General features: G+C 33.3%; 1 protein-coding gene across 7 annotated transcripts in view; it reads right to left on the bottom strand.

The window, feature by feature from the left end:
* The window catches only part of ANKRD12 (ankyrin repeat domain 12), a 168,012-nt gene that overhangs the window by 122,050 nt on the left and 25,748 nt on the right, over positions 1 to 20,214 (bottom strand). For 5 of the 7 annotated variants that reach the window (XM_051970453.1, XM_051970451.1, XM_051970457.1 and 2 more), the window contains one exon: positions 1,015 to 1,152. The exons of the other annotated variants lie outside the window; for them this stretch is intronic. In XM_051970453.1, coding sequence (XP_051826413.1) covers positions 1,015 to 1,101 — 87 coding nt within the window. In that variant the 5' untranslated portion in view covers positions 1,102 to 1,152. The remainder of the gene's footprint in view (positions 1 to 1,014; positions 1,153 to 20,214) is intronic. 7 annotated transcript variants of the gene reach the window in all.

Below are 20,214 nucleotides of genomic sequence, written 5' to 3'. Positions count from 1 at the left end.
GGATTAGATTAGATAAACAAGGTTCCTTTCTAGAGAAAATCTTAAAATCCACTGATCCTAAGTTTTCTATCACTATTACAGTCCCAAATAGTTCTTCTTCTCCAATACTTATTGTTAAAAGCATATACTTTGTTACTCACACACTACACTGTGGTGTAAAGTAAATATATATAGAAAATGTCCTGGACTACTCTTCCAAATTTCCACTTACAATGGGAGGATGGATCCCAAATAGTCAGTTACTTTGTATTGTATTACTCACCTATTTAGCACTAAAGGGGAAATTTTGGTATTGGGCAGGTGAGAGTAACAGTCTGAAGTTAGGTATACTCTTAGCAAGTCTGACTCAAGTAATTTCATGAACAATAAAACTAATGGTGACTAAGGTAGCTTTACTTCAGAACTCTTAAGTACAGACTTTAATACAAACAAAATCCTTGAAAATAAAACTTGCTTCTAGAAAATAGAAGGTGAATAGAGGTACAGGGTACCTATCTTCTAGGGTCATTGTGAGGATAAAGTAAAATATTTGTAAATTATGCTGCAAAACTTAAAGCTATCTATAAATGCTAGTTTATCATTATTTCTGAGACAATGGGATAATACTTGCTGCCTACTACTGATGCAAGTTCTTTAAAAGGATGGCTAATTCCCCAGAAAAGGAAGAAAGAAAGAGAAACGAGGTAAAATTAACTCCCGACAAATTTTGCAACTTTATAGCAGGACTGATAGTTATGTGAGAGAAAAGTGAAATTTTGGCTTATCTATGGATTCTATTTATTCATATATTCTCCATTCCTGAAATTTTAAATTATTTATGAACTTATTAATGTAATCTACATATTCCATCAACATGATTAAAACTTCACTGTTCTTATTCTCATATCTTAATTACTATCTCTAAAACTACTTTATTTTATTTTATTGTTGGTTATGCTTTAAAAATACTAAAATGGCCATATGCTCTACTCTGATCCCAAATGATTGATCCATTTTAAGTAGAATGATTTTTACCTTTCTTCCAGATGGTTTTTCTACCATGTTGCCGTCACTGTCAGAATTTTCACTCTGAATTGGTTTTGTGGACCCAGATTTGGGCATTTTATAGCTGTTCAGCTAGCTGAGTCCTGTATCAGTCTTCTCATCATGTGTCTGTAAAGGAGGGGATAAATTAGGGCTATTGGGATTGATATCCAATGAAATCCACTTAAAAGTTGTTTTTATGTTTAAAATATTTTTTCCTCCATAGTCATTTGAAAAGGCCATATCAGACCCATACCTATCCCCGCCAAACACGAATTCTGCCAGCTTGGTCTTTTCACTATCTCATTTCTCACTAAGTTCTTCCAAGTTTTATACTGGCTGTCCCCTGTGTCTAAAATGGACTCCTTATTTCTGTTTCTCAGAATCACTAGGTTTTCTTCAAAATAAGCTCAAGGATAGTCTTCGACATGTAGTTTTTCCTGATGTTTCTGCTAGTTCTGAATAGTAAATACTAATGCCATTCCCCCAAAATTGTCTTGGATCTATTTTGTATATTTCTAAAGACAGAGGTTGTCTCCACCCAACAGATAATATAACTCCCCAGAAGACATGTACTATTTCATTCTTGGCTTTGTATTCCAGCACTCAGCACAACTCTTGACATATAAACATTTAGTGAATGCTGACTGCTTCTCCACTAAAATCTCAAAAGTAACCCACAGTGGATCTGAGACCACATGTTCTGTAGGCACCAGGGAATGTGATTCATTTGAGCATTCTGAATGCTTGCTCAAGCCATATCCTTGTCATTCACTCTGCTTCTGTTCCTCTAAGACTTATTGGGTCCACACTGGCTTTATTGATGAATTATACACTACAACTCAAATAGCAAACTTTATATAATTTGCAACAGACCCAAAACCATGTTTCCCATCTTTTCACTGTCGCTCTGAGAATACTAAATCAACACCACTACCATTGCTCCTGGAAAGGATTTGCTAATTGGTTTCTCCATGGTTTTAGTCAACATTCCTGTGACTTTCCTAATTATAACATCCTTTGTGGAAACAATTCCCTTTGGTGCTGTTTTTCCCTAGAAGCTCCTAGAGGTCAGGATCTCTCTTGCTTTTATTTTGCATTTGTATCTCCAGAGCTCAGCACATTGTTTGCCACATAAGTTTCTAATATTTTTCATTAAGTTGGATTCTATCGTAGTCATATACTGACAGAATTTTAGAACTGGAAAAGACAGAAATGACTCTTTTGTCTAATTTATATCTGGGGGAAAAGCCCTTCTTCAACACATCCAATAAGTAGTCATCCGAACTCTGCTTGAAGATATTCAATAATGGGGATCCCACTACCATTCCCAAGGAAACTCATTTCACATACATGCTTATAATTATTAGGGAATTTTCCATTATGTCAAAACTAAATTTGCCTCTTTGAAACTTACATTCTCAGTAGCCAATGACAACAGGCCTAATCTCTCTACCAAATGAAAGCTCTCAAAATACTTGAGGTAATTATCACATTTCCCCTAAATCTTTTCTTTTCCATGCTGAATATTCCCTGGTTGAGCATAATAGATATTGAAGTAGCAGAAGTGAAAAGATTTGGCAGTTCTTGACTGATTAAGTGAGGAAGAGCTAGAAGTCAATAACACCAAGGTGCTGCCCTGAATGCCAAGCAAGAGGTGGATGCTCTTGACAGAAATATGGAAGTTTGAAAGAGGGATGGTTGGGGGGAAGAAAGGAGTGTTAGTGAAAGATTAATAACTTCACTGCTGGAACATGTTAAGCTTGAGAAGCCCACAGGATATACAGTTCAACAGCTATTAAGCAGTTGGAGATGAATGATGAAGATTTAGAAGAGAATTAAGACTGGAAACACATATACATATCATGTATGTATATGTGATCTGTATAAAGACAATAATTGAACTCCTAAAAGCTGATGAAATTACTAAATCAGAGAAAAACTTCAAGGAATATCAAAACCCAAACTTCATGTTAAAACAAAACAAAACAAAAACAACAACAACAAAAAACAAAACAAAACAAAACATTGCAAGCATCTAGGAATAAAGATAGCAAGTACCAAGGAACCACATACATGATCACACAAGATTTGGCAGCAATTACATTAAAAAAAGACAATATTTTAAGATGAAAAGCAAAAGGCAAAAGAAAAAGTTTTACAGAAATAACTTATACAAAAATGAATATAACTTACAGGTAACAAAGTGGACCAATGTAAAAAAAAATAAGAGAGAGAAGTTATTTAAGTGTTCATTTTGAGAAAACCATAATTTTGCAGAATTTTTAAAACTCTAACAAGGGAGATGAGAAAAATCTAGAAAGGAATCTATCTTTAAGGATTGTGAAAGGACTAAATGATAATCAAGTGTTTACAGTTCAAGAAGGAGAAAGAACTCTCTGTCCCTTGAAAACTTACAAGAGTAGAAAGGGCAGTGAGATGGTGCTATAGATAGAACACCGGTCCTGAAGTCAGTAGGACCTGAGTTCAAATTTAACCTCATACACTTAGTACTTACTAGATGTGTGACTCTGAGCAACTTACTTAACCCAATAGCCTCAGGGAAAAAAAAGAAATAAAGAAAAAGAGAAGAAACTAACATAAACTGATGTACTTAACAGAGTTTTATGATGCTCTCCTTCAACAAAGTAAAGAAAAAAGAGGAATAAAGGAATTCATTAGAGAAAAAAATGAGGAAAAAGGAACTTAACATTTCGCACAATAGGACTGCAGCAGAATCATACTATACTAACAGTGAGGCAGATATGAATTGTACTTACAGAATCAGGAGAAAATTAGTTGAATAATAAGTTGAATGCACACATATTTATTTACATGTAATGGAGATATCAAGATTTTTAAGAGAAACATATAATATGATAAAGAAGAGGAAAGTGAAAACCAAATGAAGTTCATGTAACAAAGGGCAAGACCCAGCAACTTCAGATCTGAATTATGTGACGAGAGGAATGACAAAGGGGTAAGGTTATAACATCTCAATTACAATTGAATAATATTAACCTTAATGTCTAATTTTCATCATCTTATTCTATGTAAAAGGAACTGACTAGAAGGGGGGAAAAAAAGCAAATACAATCAAATAAGATAAAGTAAAAAAATATAAGGATTTGCAATTTACAACTATGACAAAAGAAATGAAATTTTTACCTAAGGGACGAAGATGAGAATAAAATATAAGATGAAACAATTTTGATTACATAAAATTAAAACTTCTGAACAAGAAAAATAAATGCAATTAGAATTAAGAGGGAAACAATTTTGAAAAACTTCACAAAGATTTCCCTGATAAAGAGAAATTTAAGATATATAAATCAATGATACAAATATATATGAAGAATCATTCCTCAATAGTTAAGTGATCAAAGGACATGAACAGGCTTTTCTGGTTCTCCAAGAAAGAAAAGTAAGCTATCAACAACACTATGAAAAAGTGTACCATTTAATACTAAAAGAAATCAAAATAACAACTCTGGTCTTCGACTTCACTGATCAAAATGACTAAGATGACAAAAGAAGAAAATAGAACTTCTCAGATGGATAATGCAAAGGCAAACACATTTGTGCACTACTGAAGTAGTTGTGAATTTGGTTTAACCATGCTAGAAAACAACTTGTATTATAACAAAATGTCACTGTACTTTTTGCAGTCTTTGTTGGCTTAAGAGTTCTACTAATGGGTATATACCCCCAAAAGTGAGAGACAGAAAGGATTTATCTAAGAATATTTCCAGTAATATGTGTTGCTGAAAAGGACTGGAGACAAAATAGGTGCCCATCAATTGGGTAATGGCTAAACAAATCATGATATGAACAAATATCAAAATGAAATTTTGTTGTACCACTAGGAGATGAATATAAAAGATTCAGAGAAATATAGAAAGATTTGTATCAACTGATACAGAAATGAAGTGATCTGAAAGCTCTATGAATTCTGAAGTAGGCCACCAATCATAATCAGTAAATCAAAGCATTTATTAAGTGCTTACTACTATGTGGCAGGCACTGGGCTAAGAAATAAGAATACAAAAAAAGGTAAAACTCCATTTTTGCATTTGTATTAATGGGAAAAATAGTGTTTCCCTGAATACATAAATATAAGATACGTACAGTGTAAAGGGAAGGTACTTTCAAGAGGAAGGCACTAACAGTGAGAGTATAGATGTGAGAGGCTTCCTACAGAGGAAATTTAACGAGAGCCTTGATGGAAGCCAGGGAAACTAAAATTCTGAAGTGAGAGGGCAGAACATATCACACATGTGGTATAAGGCAGGACAATGGCACAGTTAGGAAATGGAGCGTTTCACTAGTTATTAGAAGAGAGATTTTTACTTGGGGAAGGTGGCTGGTGGATAGTGATTTACAGCCTATAACCATTTATTAAGCACTAGAAAAAGAACACACATTAAGTGCTTTAAAAGCTGCTTAAAAGGAAAGAAGAGAAGGTGAGAAAAGGGTCAAAATATCAATCAGTTACAAACTAAGTTTAAACAAGTTATTTAAAAAAGAACACATTATGCAATAGAAATTCATAGTTGTTTTCTCTGGTCTTTGTATTTTAAGATCATTGGATAATAGATAAAGGATGTAATTTGTTAATTGTGAATTTACAATTAAAAAACCATATGGCTGTTTCTCTAATTTCTTGTATGCATAAATAGGATTAATAAAAATTCCAACTACTTTTATCTTCATCATGTCCATTATACTTTAGTCTCATATACCACATAGCCAAAGTTCAGACCTCTTCCTCCTCATCAAGAAATGAATTGCTATATTGTTTTCTTTAAAAAAAATATATATTGAGTTTTGTTTTTTAAATCACCAAAATTGCTCCCAGTACTCTTCCCTTTTCCCTTCTCAGAAAGTCACTTCATATATCAAAATATATTAAAAAAAAATAAGGAAAAGAAGGGGAGAAGAAATTAGTAAAACTAATTAACACATCAAAAGAGTCTGAAAATGCATCCAGTGTTCCCTATCCATGGACCTTTCACTTGGGCAAAGAAGATGATTAAGATGTCTTCTCATATCTCTTCTTTTGGATTATACTTGTTCTTTCTAAATTTGCAACATCTGATTTTGAGATTTGTTGCTGATGTTTCCATTTACAACACAGTCATTGTGAATATTGTTTTTTTGGTTCTACTTATATAATGCTACATAATATTATTTTAGTATTCTTCGTAGTCATCATATTTATTATTTTTATAGCTTAGTAATACATTAATGCACCACAATTCGTTTAGCCATTCCCAAATGATAGGTTTCTTTATTTCTAGTTCTTTACTATCACAAAAAGTGTGGCTATAAACACTGTGGTCTATATAGAAACTTTTTCTCTGTCAATGACCTTCTTGGGATATAAACCTAATAGTGTAATCTTTGGTAAAGGATATAGACATTTTAGTCAATTCATCTATTTATTTCTCAACTGCTTTCCAAAAAGGTTGTACTGACGCATAGTTCCACTAATAATGCAATATGCCTATCTTCCCATAACTCCTGTGACATTATTCCAATCTTTTGTCATCTTGTCACTTTTTAGGGTGTGAGGTAAAAGCGCAAAGCTGTTTTGATTTGCATTTCTCTTATCCTTAGTGACTTGGAATATTCTTTCAAATAGTTGTTAATAGTTTTTAGTTCTTTAGAAAAATATTTGTATATATCTTTTGGTGCATTATCTGTCAGGAAATTGCTTTTGGTCTTTACATATACTTACATATATATGTGTGTACATATATATAAATATATGTATAATGTGTATAAGTGTGTGTGTGTAATTAAAAACTGACTATTAAGCCCTTATCCAAAAAAATCTGATTCAAAAACAAATTCCCTCCATTTTGTCATTCTTACCTTAGATATGACAGTTTTTAAAATTTTAATTTTCAAAAATTTAATAATACTTAATTTTTCAATTACACATAAAGATAGTTTTTGACATTCATTTTTCTAAGATTTTGAGTTCTGATTTTTTGTCTTCCTCCCTCCCTTACATTCCCCATCCTCAAGACAGAAAACAATCTTAAGTTATATATGTACAATCATTTTAAAGATATTTCCATATTAGTCATGTTGTGAAAGAAAAACCATAATAAAGAAAAAGCAAATCAAAAAAAAAAGATGAAAATAGTATGCTTCAATTCACATTCAGTTTTCATAGTTCTCTCTCTGGATGGAGATGGCATTTTCCATTCCAAGTCTATTGAAGTTGCCTGGAATCAATGACTGCTGAGAAAAGCTAAGTCTATAATGTTGCTCATCACATAATCTCGTTATTGTATACAATGTTTTCCTGGTTCTGCTTACTTTAACTTGGCATTACTTCATGTTAAGTTTTTTCCAGGTTTTTCTGAAATCAGTTTGCTCGTCATTTGTTATAGAAAAATAATAGTCCGTTTCATTCATACACTGTAACTTATTCAGCCATTCCAACTAATGGGCATCCACTCAGTTTCCAGTATCTTGCCACTACAAAAAGGGCTGCTTTTTTGTACATTTTTGCACATGTGGGTCCTTTTCCCTTTTTATGATTTCTTTAGTATATAGACCCAGTAGAGACACTGCTGCATCAAAAGGTATGCACAATTTTATAGCTCTTTAGGCGTAGATACAAATTGCTCCCCAGAATGATTGGATCCATTCACAGTTCCACTAACAATGCATTAGTGTTCTAGTTTGCCCATATCCCCTCAGCATTTATCCTTTCTTGCCATCTTAGCCAATGTGAGAGGTATAAAGTAGTACCTCAGATTTGTTTTAATTTGCTTATCTTTAGCCAATAGTGTATTAGAGCATTTTTTCATATGATTATAGCTTTAATTTCTTCATCTGAAAATTGCTCATATCCTTTGACCAAATAATTTTTTTGTTTAGATAAGAATACATGTACTACGCACAGCTATAAAAGGTATATGACTTGCTTCTCTTCTATTTAAAAAATGTAATATAGCATTTTGAAAATAAAATAAGCATTTTCAATTTATTACAAATATGGTTTAAGATGTTAATCTAAGACTTAGTTTCTACTAGACTTTTCCAATTTTGCCAGTAGTTTTTATCAAAAAGAAATTCTTTCCAAAGCACTCTCTATATATTTACAACCCTTTAAGGTAGGTGCTTTACATCCATTTTACAGATGAGAAAATACAAAGACTCAGAAAAATTAAGTGATTTGCACAGTCATTATTCAGATTGAGGGATGTTATATAGGTTAAATACAATAGGATATTAATGGTACCTAAAGTTTAAATGAGCAAAAAAGAAAATTTGTAAATATTAAATTGTTCTCAAATAAAATGGTAGTAGGGAAATCTGAAGATATATTTGAAATCAGTATAAAATTGCAAAAAAAAAATTTCCATTTTTATGAGTATGGAAGAACAAAAACTTATGCTGTCCATTGTTATCAAATATTTCATTAAAATATGTAATTGTAGGAGCAGCCCTATACAGAAATTATGTACATAGTATCATTGGAAAAGTTGCAAAAGCATCTCCTTGATCTGCTTGCCAAACCCCTTAAATTTTTCATCATTTCTTCCTTAAACGAATCTAGAAACTTATACTTTTTAACTGAATGAAAATATTATAATTCCTATTTAGAGTATTATGGCAGTAACCTAATATAAAAGCACACATTGACACTAATATGGAATATTTAACAAAGAGCAAAAGTCAGTACAAATAGAAAGGACAAATAACGTGTGTGTAGAACATATAAGTTAGATTGGATTACTTTTTTAGAATCTAGAGGGATGCAAAGATAGGTCCCCAAAGTAGGCATGGGATGGCAAAGAAGTCATTGAGAAAAATGGATAGAAATGAGGTTCTCAACAATTAAAAAATGAATGATGAACTCAAAAAATTAGGCATTAGTGCCATAGTCAAATCTACCTATTATATAAATTTTGCTCAAGCCAGATCTATTTAATAATAAAAATAGATATGCATAATGATTTGAACACAGAACTAGAGAAAGTGCCATGTTAGCAACTATATATTATTCCAAGATTATATGTAGCGGAAATTAGCTAGCAAATGTAAATTGATAAGCAAATAATTTTTGCATCAAGGAATATTTTAAGAAATAAAAACTACATGACACAATGGAACACTTACATAAATGATCATGGTAGCCATTCTGAAATTTGATCATAGACTGAGCCTCTAGAGCTCTCAACTAATCCTTCAATTTGGGTTGCTGGAAAAATGACTAAATAGAAAAATATAAAGAACTATTATTATAAGGTTAGATGGCTTACTCTGAAACCTAGAAGAATGATTCCAAAATAACTACAAGCAAAGCCTCAAAGAAAAATATATCTTGTCCATAAAAATCAATTAGAATCCTTAGGGAAAAAAGTGAGATCAGTTTAAAAAACGGCATTCTAAATGCAATGACAGTTTTAAGGGAGAGAACTGGAAAAGAAATGAGATATACAAACAGCTAAATATACAGATATACATTCAGCTAAATAGATAATATGTTGGGCCTAGACTCAGGAAGACTCATCTTCATGAATTCAAATCCAAGCTCATTTGTCTGACCCTGGGCAAGAAACTTAACCTTGTCTCAGGTCCTCATCTGTAAAATAAAGAGGACTGTGGGAGGAAAAGGAGGATTAGAAGAAAGAGGAAGAAAAGGAAAAGGGAAAAAAGGTGGAGGAGGAAGAGGTAGAAGAACCAACATAAACACCCTTATCCAACAGAAAACAGAATTTAAAAACTGTAAGAATACAAAAAAAAAAAAAAAAATTAGAACAAAGTCAAAAGATTGAAAAAAATAGAAAAAATGTGGGTTATATCATATCAAAAATAAGTGATATAGAAAAGGGATCAAGGAGAGAATTTTAAAATCACCGGACTACTTTACTGTCATGACTTTAAACAGAGACTGTATATCATATTCAAGAATTCTTGAAAGCCAACTAATTGTGCAGATCTCTTAGAATGAAATTAAAATGAACCCACTGATTACCTCCTTAAACTTCCTTTCCTTTCCGTTCCTTTCTCTCCCCTTTTCTCTTCTCATTTCATCCTTCTTTGTTTTGATTCTTTAAAAATCATCAAAACATAACAAAAAGTCATTCTAAGGCATTCTATCTTATTTGACTCTTATCTTTTGTTATTGTATACATAACAATATGTTATGGTTCTGCTTACTTTAACTCGGCATCATTTCATATTAAGTTTTTCCAGGCTCTTCTGAAATCAGCCTGCTCATCATTTGTTATAGAAAAATAATATTCCTGTTCTGTAAGAAATGACCAGCAGGATGAATACAGAGAGGTTTGGAGAGACTTACATGAACTGATGCTAAGTGAAATGAGCAGAAACAGGAGATCATTATGTACTTCAACAACAATACTGTATGAGGATGTATTCTGATGGAAGTGGATTTCTTTGACAAAGAAACCTAACTCAGTTTCAATTGATCAAGGATGGACAGAAGCAGCTACACCCAAAGAAAGAACATTGGGAAATGAATGTAAACTGTTTGCATTTTTGTTTTTCTTCCCGGGTTATTTCTACTTTCTGAATCCAATTCTCCCTGTGCAACAATAGAACTGTTCGGTTCTGCACACATATATTGTATCTAGGATATACTGCTACATATTTAACATATATAGGACTGTTTGCCATCTGGAGGAGGGGGTAGAAGAAGGGAGGGGAAAAATCGGAACAGAAGTGAGTGCAAAGGATAATGTTGTAAAAAATTACTCTGGCATGAGTTCTGTCAATAAAAAGTTATTTAAAAAAGAAAAAAAAATATTCCATTTCATTCATACAATGTAACTTATTCAGCCATTCCAACTGATGGGCATCCATTCTCAGGGAATGTTTGTATCATCTTTTTTAATGTTGAAAATGTAATTTTAATAAATATTTATCTTATATAGGAGTACAATAAAATATACCACATTCTAAAGAAATTCCAGTTGATATGACTTAAGAGTGGGGAAAATTCATTTGGACAAAGGTTCCACATGTAAATTATTTAAATAATTTAAATGTAGCATTCCCCAAATGCAAAAATTTCATCATTAATAAAGTCTTACTCTTTCTTTCTTAAATTCCCTTCAGAATTCCTCCCTTCTGAACTTGTTTATTTTGTTTATGACTAATCACTTCCTAGAAAAGAGAAGAAATGAGAGGAGAAGAGAGAAAAGGGGAGGGAAGAGAAGTAGAGGGATGGTGAAAGAGGAACTGAAGTTGTTTACATCAATTGGTTGATAAGTATGGATTGAGTGAACTTCAAGAGGTAAGGTTACTAGTAAGTAATGGTGGTAAATAGAGGAAGAAACTGGAAGTGGCATTGGGAAGCAAGGAAAATTTTTAATTCCTTCTACCACAATCAATGAGTGGAAGAGAATGAGTAAAAAATATAGAGAACTAAATACCTAGAGAATTGATATCTAGCACACACTTTTTCTAAACCCTCTTCCATATTAAGGGAGGGGTGGGCAACAAAGACATGAAAAAGTATAAGAGAACAGGATGGAAGGACATACACAAAATCAAAAAGTTTTTGCACAAACAAATGTGATTGCAATTAAAATTTGAAAGGAAACAGTTACAGTGGGGGGGAGGGGGAAAATAAAGGGAGAAGCAAATTTCTCAGGTAAATATTTCATGTCAAAGATATATAGGAACTTATTCAAATTTATAAGAGCTGTTTTCTGGAAATGGATGCCCATTAACTGGAGAATGGCTGAATAAATTATGGTATATGAATGCTATAGAATACTATTGTTCTGTAAGAAACGACCATTAGGATGATTTCAGAGAGGCTTGGAGAGACCTACATGAATTGATGCTAAGTGAAATAAGCAGAACCAGCAGATAAGTATACATAGCAACAAGACTATTTGATGATCAATTCTGATGGACGTGGCTCTCTTTAACACTGAGATGATTCAAACCAGTTCCACTTGTGCAGTGATGAAGAGAGCCGTCTACATCCAGAGAAAGAACCATGGAAACAGAGTGTGGATCACAACATAGCATTCTCATTCTCTCTGTTATTTGCTTGTATTTTGTTTTCTTTTTCAGTTTTTCTTTTTCTTCCTTCTTGATCTGATCTTTCTTGTGCAACAAGATAACTGTATAAATAAGTATACATATATTGGATCTAACATGTATTTCAACATATTTGACATGTATTGGACTACCTGCCAGCTAGGGAAGGAGTTGGGGGAAAGGAGGAGAAAATTTGGAACAAAAGGTTATGCAAGGGTCAATGTTGGAAAAATTACTCATGCATATGCTTTGTATATAAAAAGCTTTAATTTAAAAAAAAAAAGCTGTTTTTCAATCAATAAAAAAGGCCAATTTAATTTAGATAGCAATTAGTTTATAGATGCCACTATACAGACCTTATTGTCTGCCCTCCATTGAAGACCCCTTTATTCTCATCTCCCTTCCCCATAACTTCCTATTCTAAAGTTACCCAGCCCTTTGACTGCAGTCTCTGAAATACCTATTTGATCTTAAACCTTTTCATTTCTTGTTCCTTACATTTTGTGCTTACTAAAACCTATATTCTTCCTCCTAATGACACAGCTTTCCTGTCTACACTGCCTCACTGGTTGCATTTTTACTCATTCTCTTCCATTCATTTCTTGTGATAGAAGGAGTTACAATTTTTCTTGCTCTCCAATGCCACTTCCATTTTCTCCCTCTATCACCATCACTTAGTAGTAACCTTATCTCCTTTGAGGTTCATTCAATCCATAATTATCAACCAATAAAAATTCTTTTAGCTGTTGTTTGTTGTCTACTAATCTACAGGACAATTTCCTTCATTCTGTAGCTGGCTCAGTCTTTTTCTCCTCTGCAACTCCTGTCCTCAGATGAGTATACTTCAACATATATTCTCTGATACACCTTAATTTCACGGTTCCTCAACTTACTCATTTCACATAACTTACTTCCTGATCCCAACTCATCTACACATAAAAATATTTATATACTTGATATCACTATGACCTATTAGTGTTCCACTTCCACATTCATGAATTTTGAAAAATTCCTTTACCTACAAGTAACCTTTTTTTTTATATTTATATTATATATATATATTTAACTCTAAACCCTGTTTTTCATTTTCACTGCAACTTCAAATCCTTCTCCTCATTTCTTTCTAAGGCACTTTTCTCTTTTCACTAGCAACACTCTCTCTTATTTAAGGCAAGTAGGGTTCATAGTGGAGAACAATGGGCCAGGAATCAGGAAAATATGAATTTAAACCTGACCTCAGTCAGCTATTAGTTGTGTGACTGTGGACAACTCACTTAACCTTTTTCTGTCTCAGTTTTCAATGTAAAATGAGGACTACAGCACGCAATTCCCAAAGTTGTTGTGAAGAACAAAAGAAATAATATTTATAAAGCGCTTGGCACAATCCCTGGCACACAGTACATGTTTTAATAAATGTATAGCCCTTCCCTTCTTCCTCCTTCCCTCACTTTATCTTATGAATCAGTTCAATTCTCCATAATTTTCTTCCTTTGAATACTGTGACTACTCCTTATCTTGCCCTGCCAAGTTTCAGCCTTGAATCTGCTGCTTTCACTTCTACTCACATGCTGTTAAACAAAGTGAAAATCAAAAAATTGTGCTGAGTCCATTACAAATTTGTTACATAACTTCAATTGTACCCTCACAAGGCAATCTTTTTATGCTTAACTGAGTCACTATCTCACTCATCAGTGCTGATTTTTGAAAGCAGAACTCCAGAGAATTAGGAAAACACTGAGAAGAAAAAAAATAGAGACAGCGATTATAGACAGTATTCTCAAATCTAGACACAAAAGACAAGAGAGACAAGAAGTGATAGTTAGGGAAGATGAATGGAAGAAATTGAGAGGTTTTTAAAGTTTCTTTTTCTTAATAGTATTTTATTTTTCCAAATACATGCAAAGATAGTTTTTAATATTCATCTTTGCAAAATCTTGTTCCAAATTTTTCTCTCTCTTCCCTTCTCTCCCTCGAGACAGCAAGCAATCTGATAAAGGTTAAACACATCTAACTCTTCTAAATATATTTCCATATTCATCATGTTGCACAAGAAAGATCAGATCAAAAGGGGGGGAAAAACAAGCAAACAAACAACAACAAGAAAAATAATTCATCACTATTCGGGCTTCCCTATGATCATTTCCTCCTTATCCTACCCCTTAACTGCCATAAAATCTCCTATTTGATTTTTTTTTTTTTTTTTTTGCATTTTTCTGCGGAGGCAATTGGGGTTAAGTGACTTTGTCTAGGGTCACACAGTTAGGAAGTGTTAAATGTCTGAGACCAAATTTGGAGTTCAGAGATGGTGCTCTAACTACTACGCCACCTAGCTGCCCCTCCTATTTGATTCTATGTCCTCCTACTTTCTAGGTGTCAGGTGCCTTCAGTAGCTCTGATTTTCCTTCTCCTGAACTAAGATACATGGTCTTGCTAAGCACCAAATATCTGCAGATTATAAACACAGTAAGGTCCCTAAGTTCACTTATAGATTTTCTTTCTTCTATGGGAGCATTTGTTAGGGGAATCCCTTCCCATTACTGAAATAAGATTTCTCCCTTTCTTTCCACCATTTCAATCCCTTTCTTTGCTTTCTCACCTATTCCTCTGTAAAGCTTCTACAGGAGTTACTTTTCTTTAATTATCCTCATTTATCTTTTTCTTCTTTTCTCTTCTTTTATATGGTCTCTCATCCTGCCATTTAATCCCCCAAAAAACATTGATTTTTTAATATTAGATAGAATGCTGTTAGGTTTAGTTCATATTGTTTCTCCCTCATTGTTTACTATATCTATTTATCTTTCCTTTTTATTAGTTATCTGGAGTGTTTGATAGGCAAATAATTTGTTCAAGTTTGGTTTTCTTTGTGGAAATACTTAAAACATCTCTTTTTTTTTTATTGAACATTAATCTCTTCTAAGAATAGTTAGGCTTAGATTTACAAGGTATGTTGCCTTAGATGGCATTTTGAGTTTCTTTGTGTTTTTTTGGAACACAGTAATCTATTCCTTCCTGTGGTCTCTGGCAGGTTCAGAATAGTCCTGTATTATTCAAATTTTCTTTATTAGATATTTTCTCCTTATCACTTGCCGAATTTGTTGTTTGCCAGTGAAATTGTTAAATTTAATACATTGTATGTTTTAGAAATGACAATATAGTTGTTGCTTTTTAATTTCTGGAACTATTTTAGAAAAGTGAATCAGGATACCATTCAACCAAGTGCTACCAGTTTGCACATATTGCAAAAAGGGGAAGATGTTTCTAAAAATTATTTATAGCAGTACTTTTTGTAGGAGCAAAAAACTAGAAACAAAGTAGATGTTCACAGGGATTAGGGAGTAATTAAAAAAATGGTATAGGAATATAAGTACTGATATATATAAATGTTGTTAGAAAATGATAAAAATGAATTCTAAGAAACCTGAGAATTATATGAATTGATGCAGAAAAAGCCAAGCAAAACCAAGAAAACTTACATACTGATCAAAATAATATAAAGGAAAATAATTTTAAAAGCTATCAGAACTATGATTAATATGATAACTAATCAGGGCTCTAGAGCAGGGGTGGGCAAACTATTGCTTTTAGACCAAATGTGGTCCATCTGTTTTTGTGAGGTCTGAGGTAAGAATAGTTTTTACATTTTAAAAAAAAGTTGTATTTTTTAAATTTAAAATTGTATTTTTATAACTTAGTTCATGAAGCACACAAACAGGCAGCTGGCCAGATGTGATAATGCCAGAGTATGTGTACCCCTGCTCTAGAACAGTGTTTCTAAAGTATCACTTATCTAAAGTACAAAGAGGGTCACCTCTTTATGGGAACCTATTCATGGAAAAGGAGATATAGCTGTCAGATAAAGCCAGCATGTTCATTTGTTTTGCTCAACTATACTTTGTTAAAAAGGAGGATTCTCTTAGGAGGCATGTATATAGTGATTTTTTTTTAAAAAGGAATCTTTTTAAAAGAAAGTAAATATTTTACTTATAATAATTTTTCTAAGACTTCTTTAAGAATTTCAGATTTATTCCCAAAGAAACATTCCTATGCCTAACATATAAGTACAATCATACTTAAGAATTAAGAATTTAATTGATAAGTATCTTGATCAGTCTCTAGCATCCTACTGGCATTCAACAAGGTTTCCAATACTTGGGAATTAAACATTTAAATAGTCATATCAACTGTATATCATATTTTCACACATTTAACATAAATCACTATAACAACAAAAATTAAGAGTTGGAAAAGGTCTTAGAGACTCTATTATATGTTTTTTAAAATTATATTTTAAAGGCAAAAGTGTAGTCTTTTAAAATATGATACATCAAAAAATGTCTGTAGACTAGACATTCTAATTTCATTAGAACTTTTTGAAAAATAATTTAACTATTTCTGCAATTCAAAATATCATATAAGTAACTAATGATAAATGTCCAAATGTGATGCTACATGGAATCTCATCTTAGGGGTCTGGATAGGAAGAACAAATCAGAGCAGTAGGGGCATAAATACAGGAGTTTTACTAAGTCTAGAAATGCAAGCATAAATATAACGAGGATCAAAGGAATAACAAATTGAGGCACAAAAGTAGGGCCCATAGGAGCCTTGGAGACAAAGAAAAACAAATAGTTAGGACTGATCCAAACCAACCCAAACAAACATTTATTATCTGCTGTATGTCAAAATACTGTTTTAGGTGTTAGAGATAATAAGGAAAATTGAAAAACAGTATTGACCTCAAGAAACCTAAGTTAATAACTAAAGAGGGAGAGAACAATAACAGGGAAATCAAAAAAGGCGTCCCACAGAAGGTAGCTAATCTGGCTTGAGGGAAGTTAGGTTATTCTAAGAGGCAGATGTGAGGAGGGAATAGTTTCAAGCAGAATGGAATGGCATGCTGAGTTTGTGAAAGCAAGTAGGTCAATTTGGATAGACCTCAGTATGTGAAGGTGAGTAATGAGCTATAAATATGAAAAGGTAAAGTAAAAACCCAATTGAAAATGACCTTAAATGCCATGCTTAAGAATGTGAATTTTCTCTTAAAAGGCAATAGGAGACACTAAAGATTCTTGAGTAGTACACAGCACTGGGAAAAATACAAAACACACTCATATTTTAGGAAGATTATTTAGATAGTTTTTGAAGGAAAGGAAAGATCCAGATATGTTTGTAAGTAGCAATGGTTACAACAGATAGAGTCTGAAAATTAGGAGAAGATTCAGCCTTATTGAAAGAACAAGCTCTTAAAAGACAGAAGAAGGGACAGCTCGTTGCTGTAATGGATAGAGCACCAATCCTGGTCAGGAGAACCTGAATTCAAATCTGACCTCAGACACTTAAGACTTCCTGGCTGTGTGACCCTGGGCAAGTCACTGGGTGGCCAAATCCCTTAGCAAAAAAAAAAAAAAATACATAAGGAAATGGAACTAGGAGCACAGTGAATTGGTTTAGTACTGTTAAGGATAAGGACTAAAGGGGCAAGAAAGGCATGAATAAGATATGAAATGCTTAAAAGGGAAGAAATTTCTTGACATGTAGTTTCTTGGTAACATGGGGTCAGAGAACAAATAGAGAAGAGAATACCAAAAAGAGAGATTTTGGGGCAACTGAGAAACACTGAGAAACAATCGGGGAAGGATAAGAACTGCTATATACTAATGGAGTTCAGGTGAAATCAGGTAATTTATTTGTGGTGAATCTAGTCTATATAGTCCTATGATTTCCACCATGGCTGTACAGCAGAATTCTTTTTTTTTTTTTTTTTTTTTTTTTTGTACAGCAGAATTCAAGCAAGTGTGGAGAAGACAGATTGTAGCTGTCATTTAGGATTGGGGTTTGGCAATAAGGCAAAGAACTGAAGAGACCAATATTATAATTGAAACTGATTAAATATAATGGGATCAAAATTGTAAAGGGGGCAAAATAAGGCCCAGGAGTGATGAATTAGGGAAAAGTAGAGTGACTAGAGGTTACAGTGAGGACTAAGAAAAGATTCAGAAGAAGGGAAGGAATATAAAGAAACAAGATCACCACCCAAGAAAATAAGAAGACAAACACAATCGGAGGCAAGGTGAATTGGTAACCAAAAACACCACTAGTGAACCCTACATCATCCAAGGATATTTTCTGTTTTAGACATATTAAGTTTGAGATAAAGTAAGAAGGAAGTTATTATCTTTCACCACAAACACTCCACTTTTAAACTTCCCTATTACTATTGAGGGCATAGCCATACTTCAATTATCTAGCTTTATAACTTTAGTGTTATACTTGAGTCCTCTCTTTCACTTATCCCACATATCCATTTAGATGTAAAAATCTTAGAATAAGGGGCAGCAAGATGGTGCAATGGATAAAGCACCAGCCCTGAAGTCAGGAGGACCTGAGTTCAAATGTGGCCTCAGATGCTTAATGCTTCCTAGCCGTGTGACCCTGGGCACACAATTGCCTCACCAAAAAAAGACAACAACAACAACAACAACAACAACTTGGAATTTCTTTCTCTCATCTTTCACATTTGACATTTTAGCTCCATTCAAGTCACCATTCTAATTCAGTCCCTTATCATTTTTCAGCTGAAATATTACCAAATCTTCTAATTATATTCTCTGCCTCAAGTCTCCCCATATTCCCATCAACTCTCCGCAGAACTGCAAAACTCATTTTCTCAAAAGTCTGAGAATGTCATGTCATGTCACCTAATAATCAAATTCTGATAGATTTCTATTACCTCTAGGGTCAAATGTAAATTTTTGTTTGGCTTCAATCAACAAGTGCCAGCCACTATACTGAGTACTAGAGAAATATATATAACAAATGAAGTAATATCTACTTGAAAGGAGTTGTAGTCAACTGGGGAACAATAAAGGAATACATAATTATATGCAGAATAAATACAATAATAATAATAAATAGTTTTAAATTCAACATAATTTGAATAGAGTTCCCATTATCTGAAAAAAACAGAAAAGGTTTTATATAAAAGATGATGCTCAAGTTGCACCTTAAATAAGAGAGATTCCATGAGGTAAAGATAAAAAGCAGGGGGAAACGTCAGTGCAAAAAAAGCAAAGCAATGGGTGGGTGTTCTGTATTGTATATGAAATTAACGAGAAAATGCCAGTCTTGTTAGAAAGAAGAAGACAGGAATGAAAATAATGTACAAAGAGGCTGGAAAGACAGGTTAGGCATGGCTGTAAAGAGCTTTTGAAGTTATTAAACAAATGACTTTATATTTCATACTATAGGGAACAAGAAGCTACAGGAGTTTATTGAGTAAGTGAATGACATGGTTGGATCTGGGCTTAAAGAAAAAACAGTTTGATAGTGGTGTGAAGGACAGGTTCCAATAGGGTGGATACTTGAAGACAAATAAGGAGGCTGTTGTGATTTTCTAAGCCAGTGGTGGTGGTGGCCATAATTAATGAGGTAGTTCTATGAGTAGAGAGAAGGGGTCAAATGAAAGAAATCTATGAAGGTATAAATACTATAATTTGACAACTGATCAGTTATAAATGATCAGGGAGATTGAGGGGTAATGGAATAACAGTCTGGCAATCACTGGCATAAGATGAAAATTAAATTCATTAGAGCTGATGAAATTACCAAAAGAGTGGAAAGAGAGAAGTGTAGAAAGTCTAGAAAACATTCACTATTATAGAATGTGTCCTGGATGATGAATTGACCAAAGAGACTAAAGAGTGGTCAGAGGGGTAGGAGTAGTACAAGGCAATAGGAATGGGAGCAAAACTCAGATTAGAGAAAGGTGTTGATTGATCTTGTAATCTGCTAGAAAAAGAAGGAGATAGGAACATGGGTACGTGTACAGGAATTGGTACTGGCAAGAGGAGTCACCTCCTTATCAGAGATTGAGGGAAAAGAGGGGCAAGTGGAAGATGATGCCAAAAAATTCTGAGATGAAGAGAAAAGGAAATGAGGGAGTTCAAATCAAATAGCCTATTTGACATTTAAAAGCTCTGTACAATATGGCTTTTTCCTAAACATATTTGCAGTATTCTTACACAAATTCCTCTCCATGTCTACTTGCTGTTTCTATCACACAATCTTTCTCTCTTTTCTCAGTGCATTTTGCCCTGGTGTCCCTCTTTCTTGTATTATCTTTATTCACTTAAAGAGTCATAGGGACCC

The sequence above is a fragment of the Antechinus flavipes genome, chromosome 1 (genome assembly GCF_016432865.1).
Source record: "Antechinus flavipes isolate AdamAnt ecotype Samford, QLD, Australia chromosome 1, AdamAnt_v2, whole genome shotgun sequence".
Lineage (NCBI taxonomy): Eukaryota > Metazoa > Chordata > Mammalia > Dasyuromorphia > Dasyuridae > Antechinus > Antechinus flavipes.
Note: the sequence above shows the minus strand (reverse complement) of the source record. Positions and strands in the feature narration are given on the sequence as shown.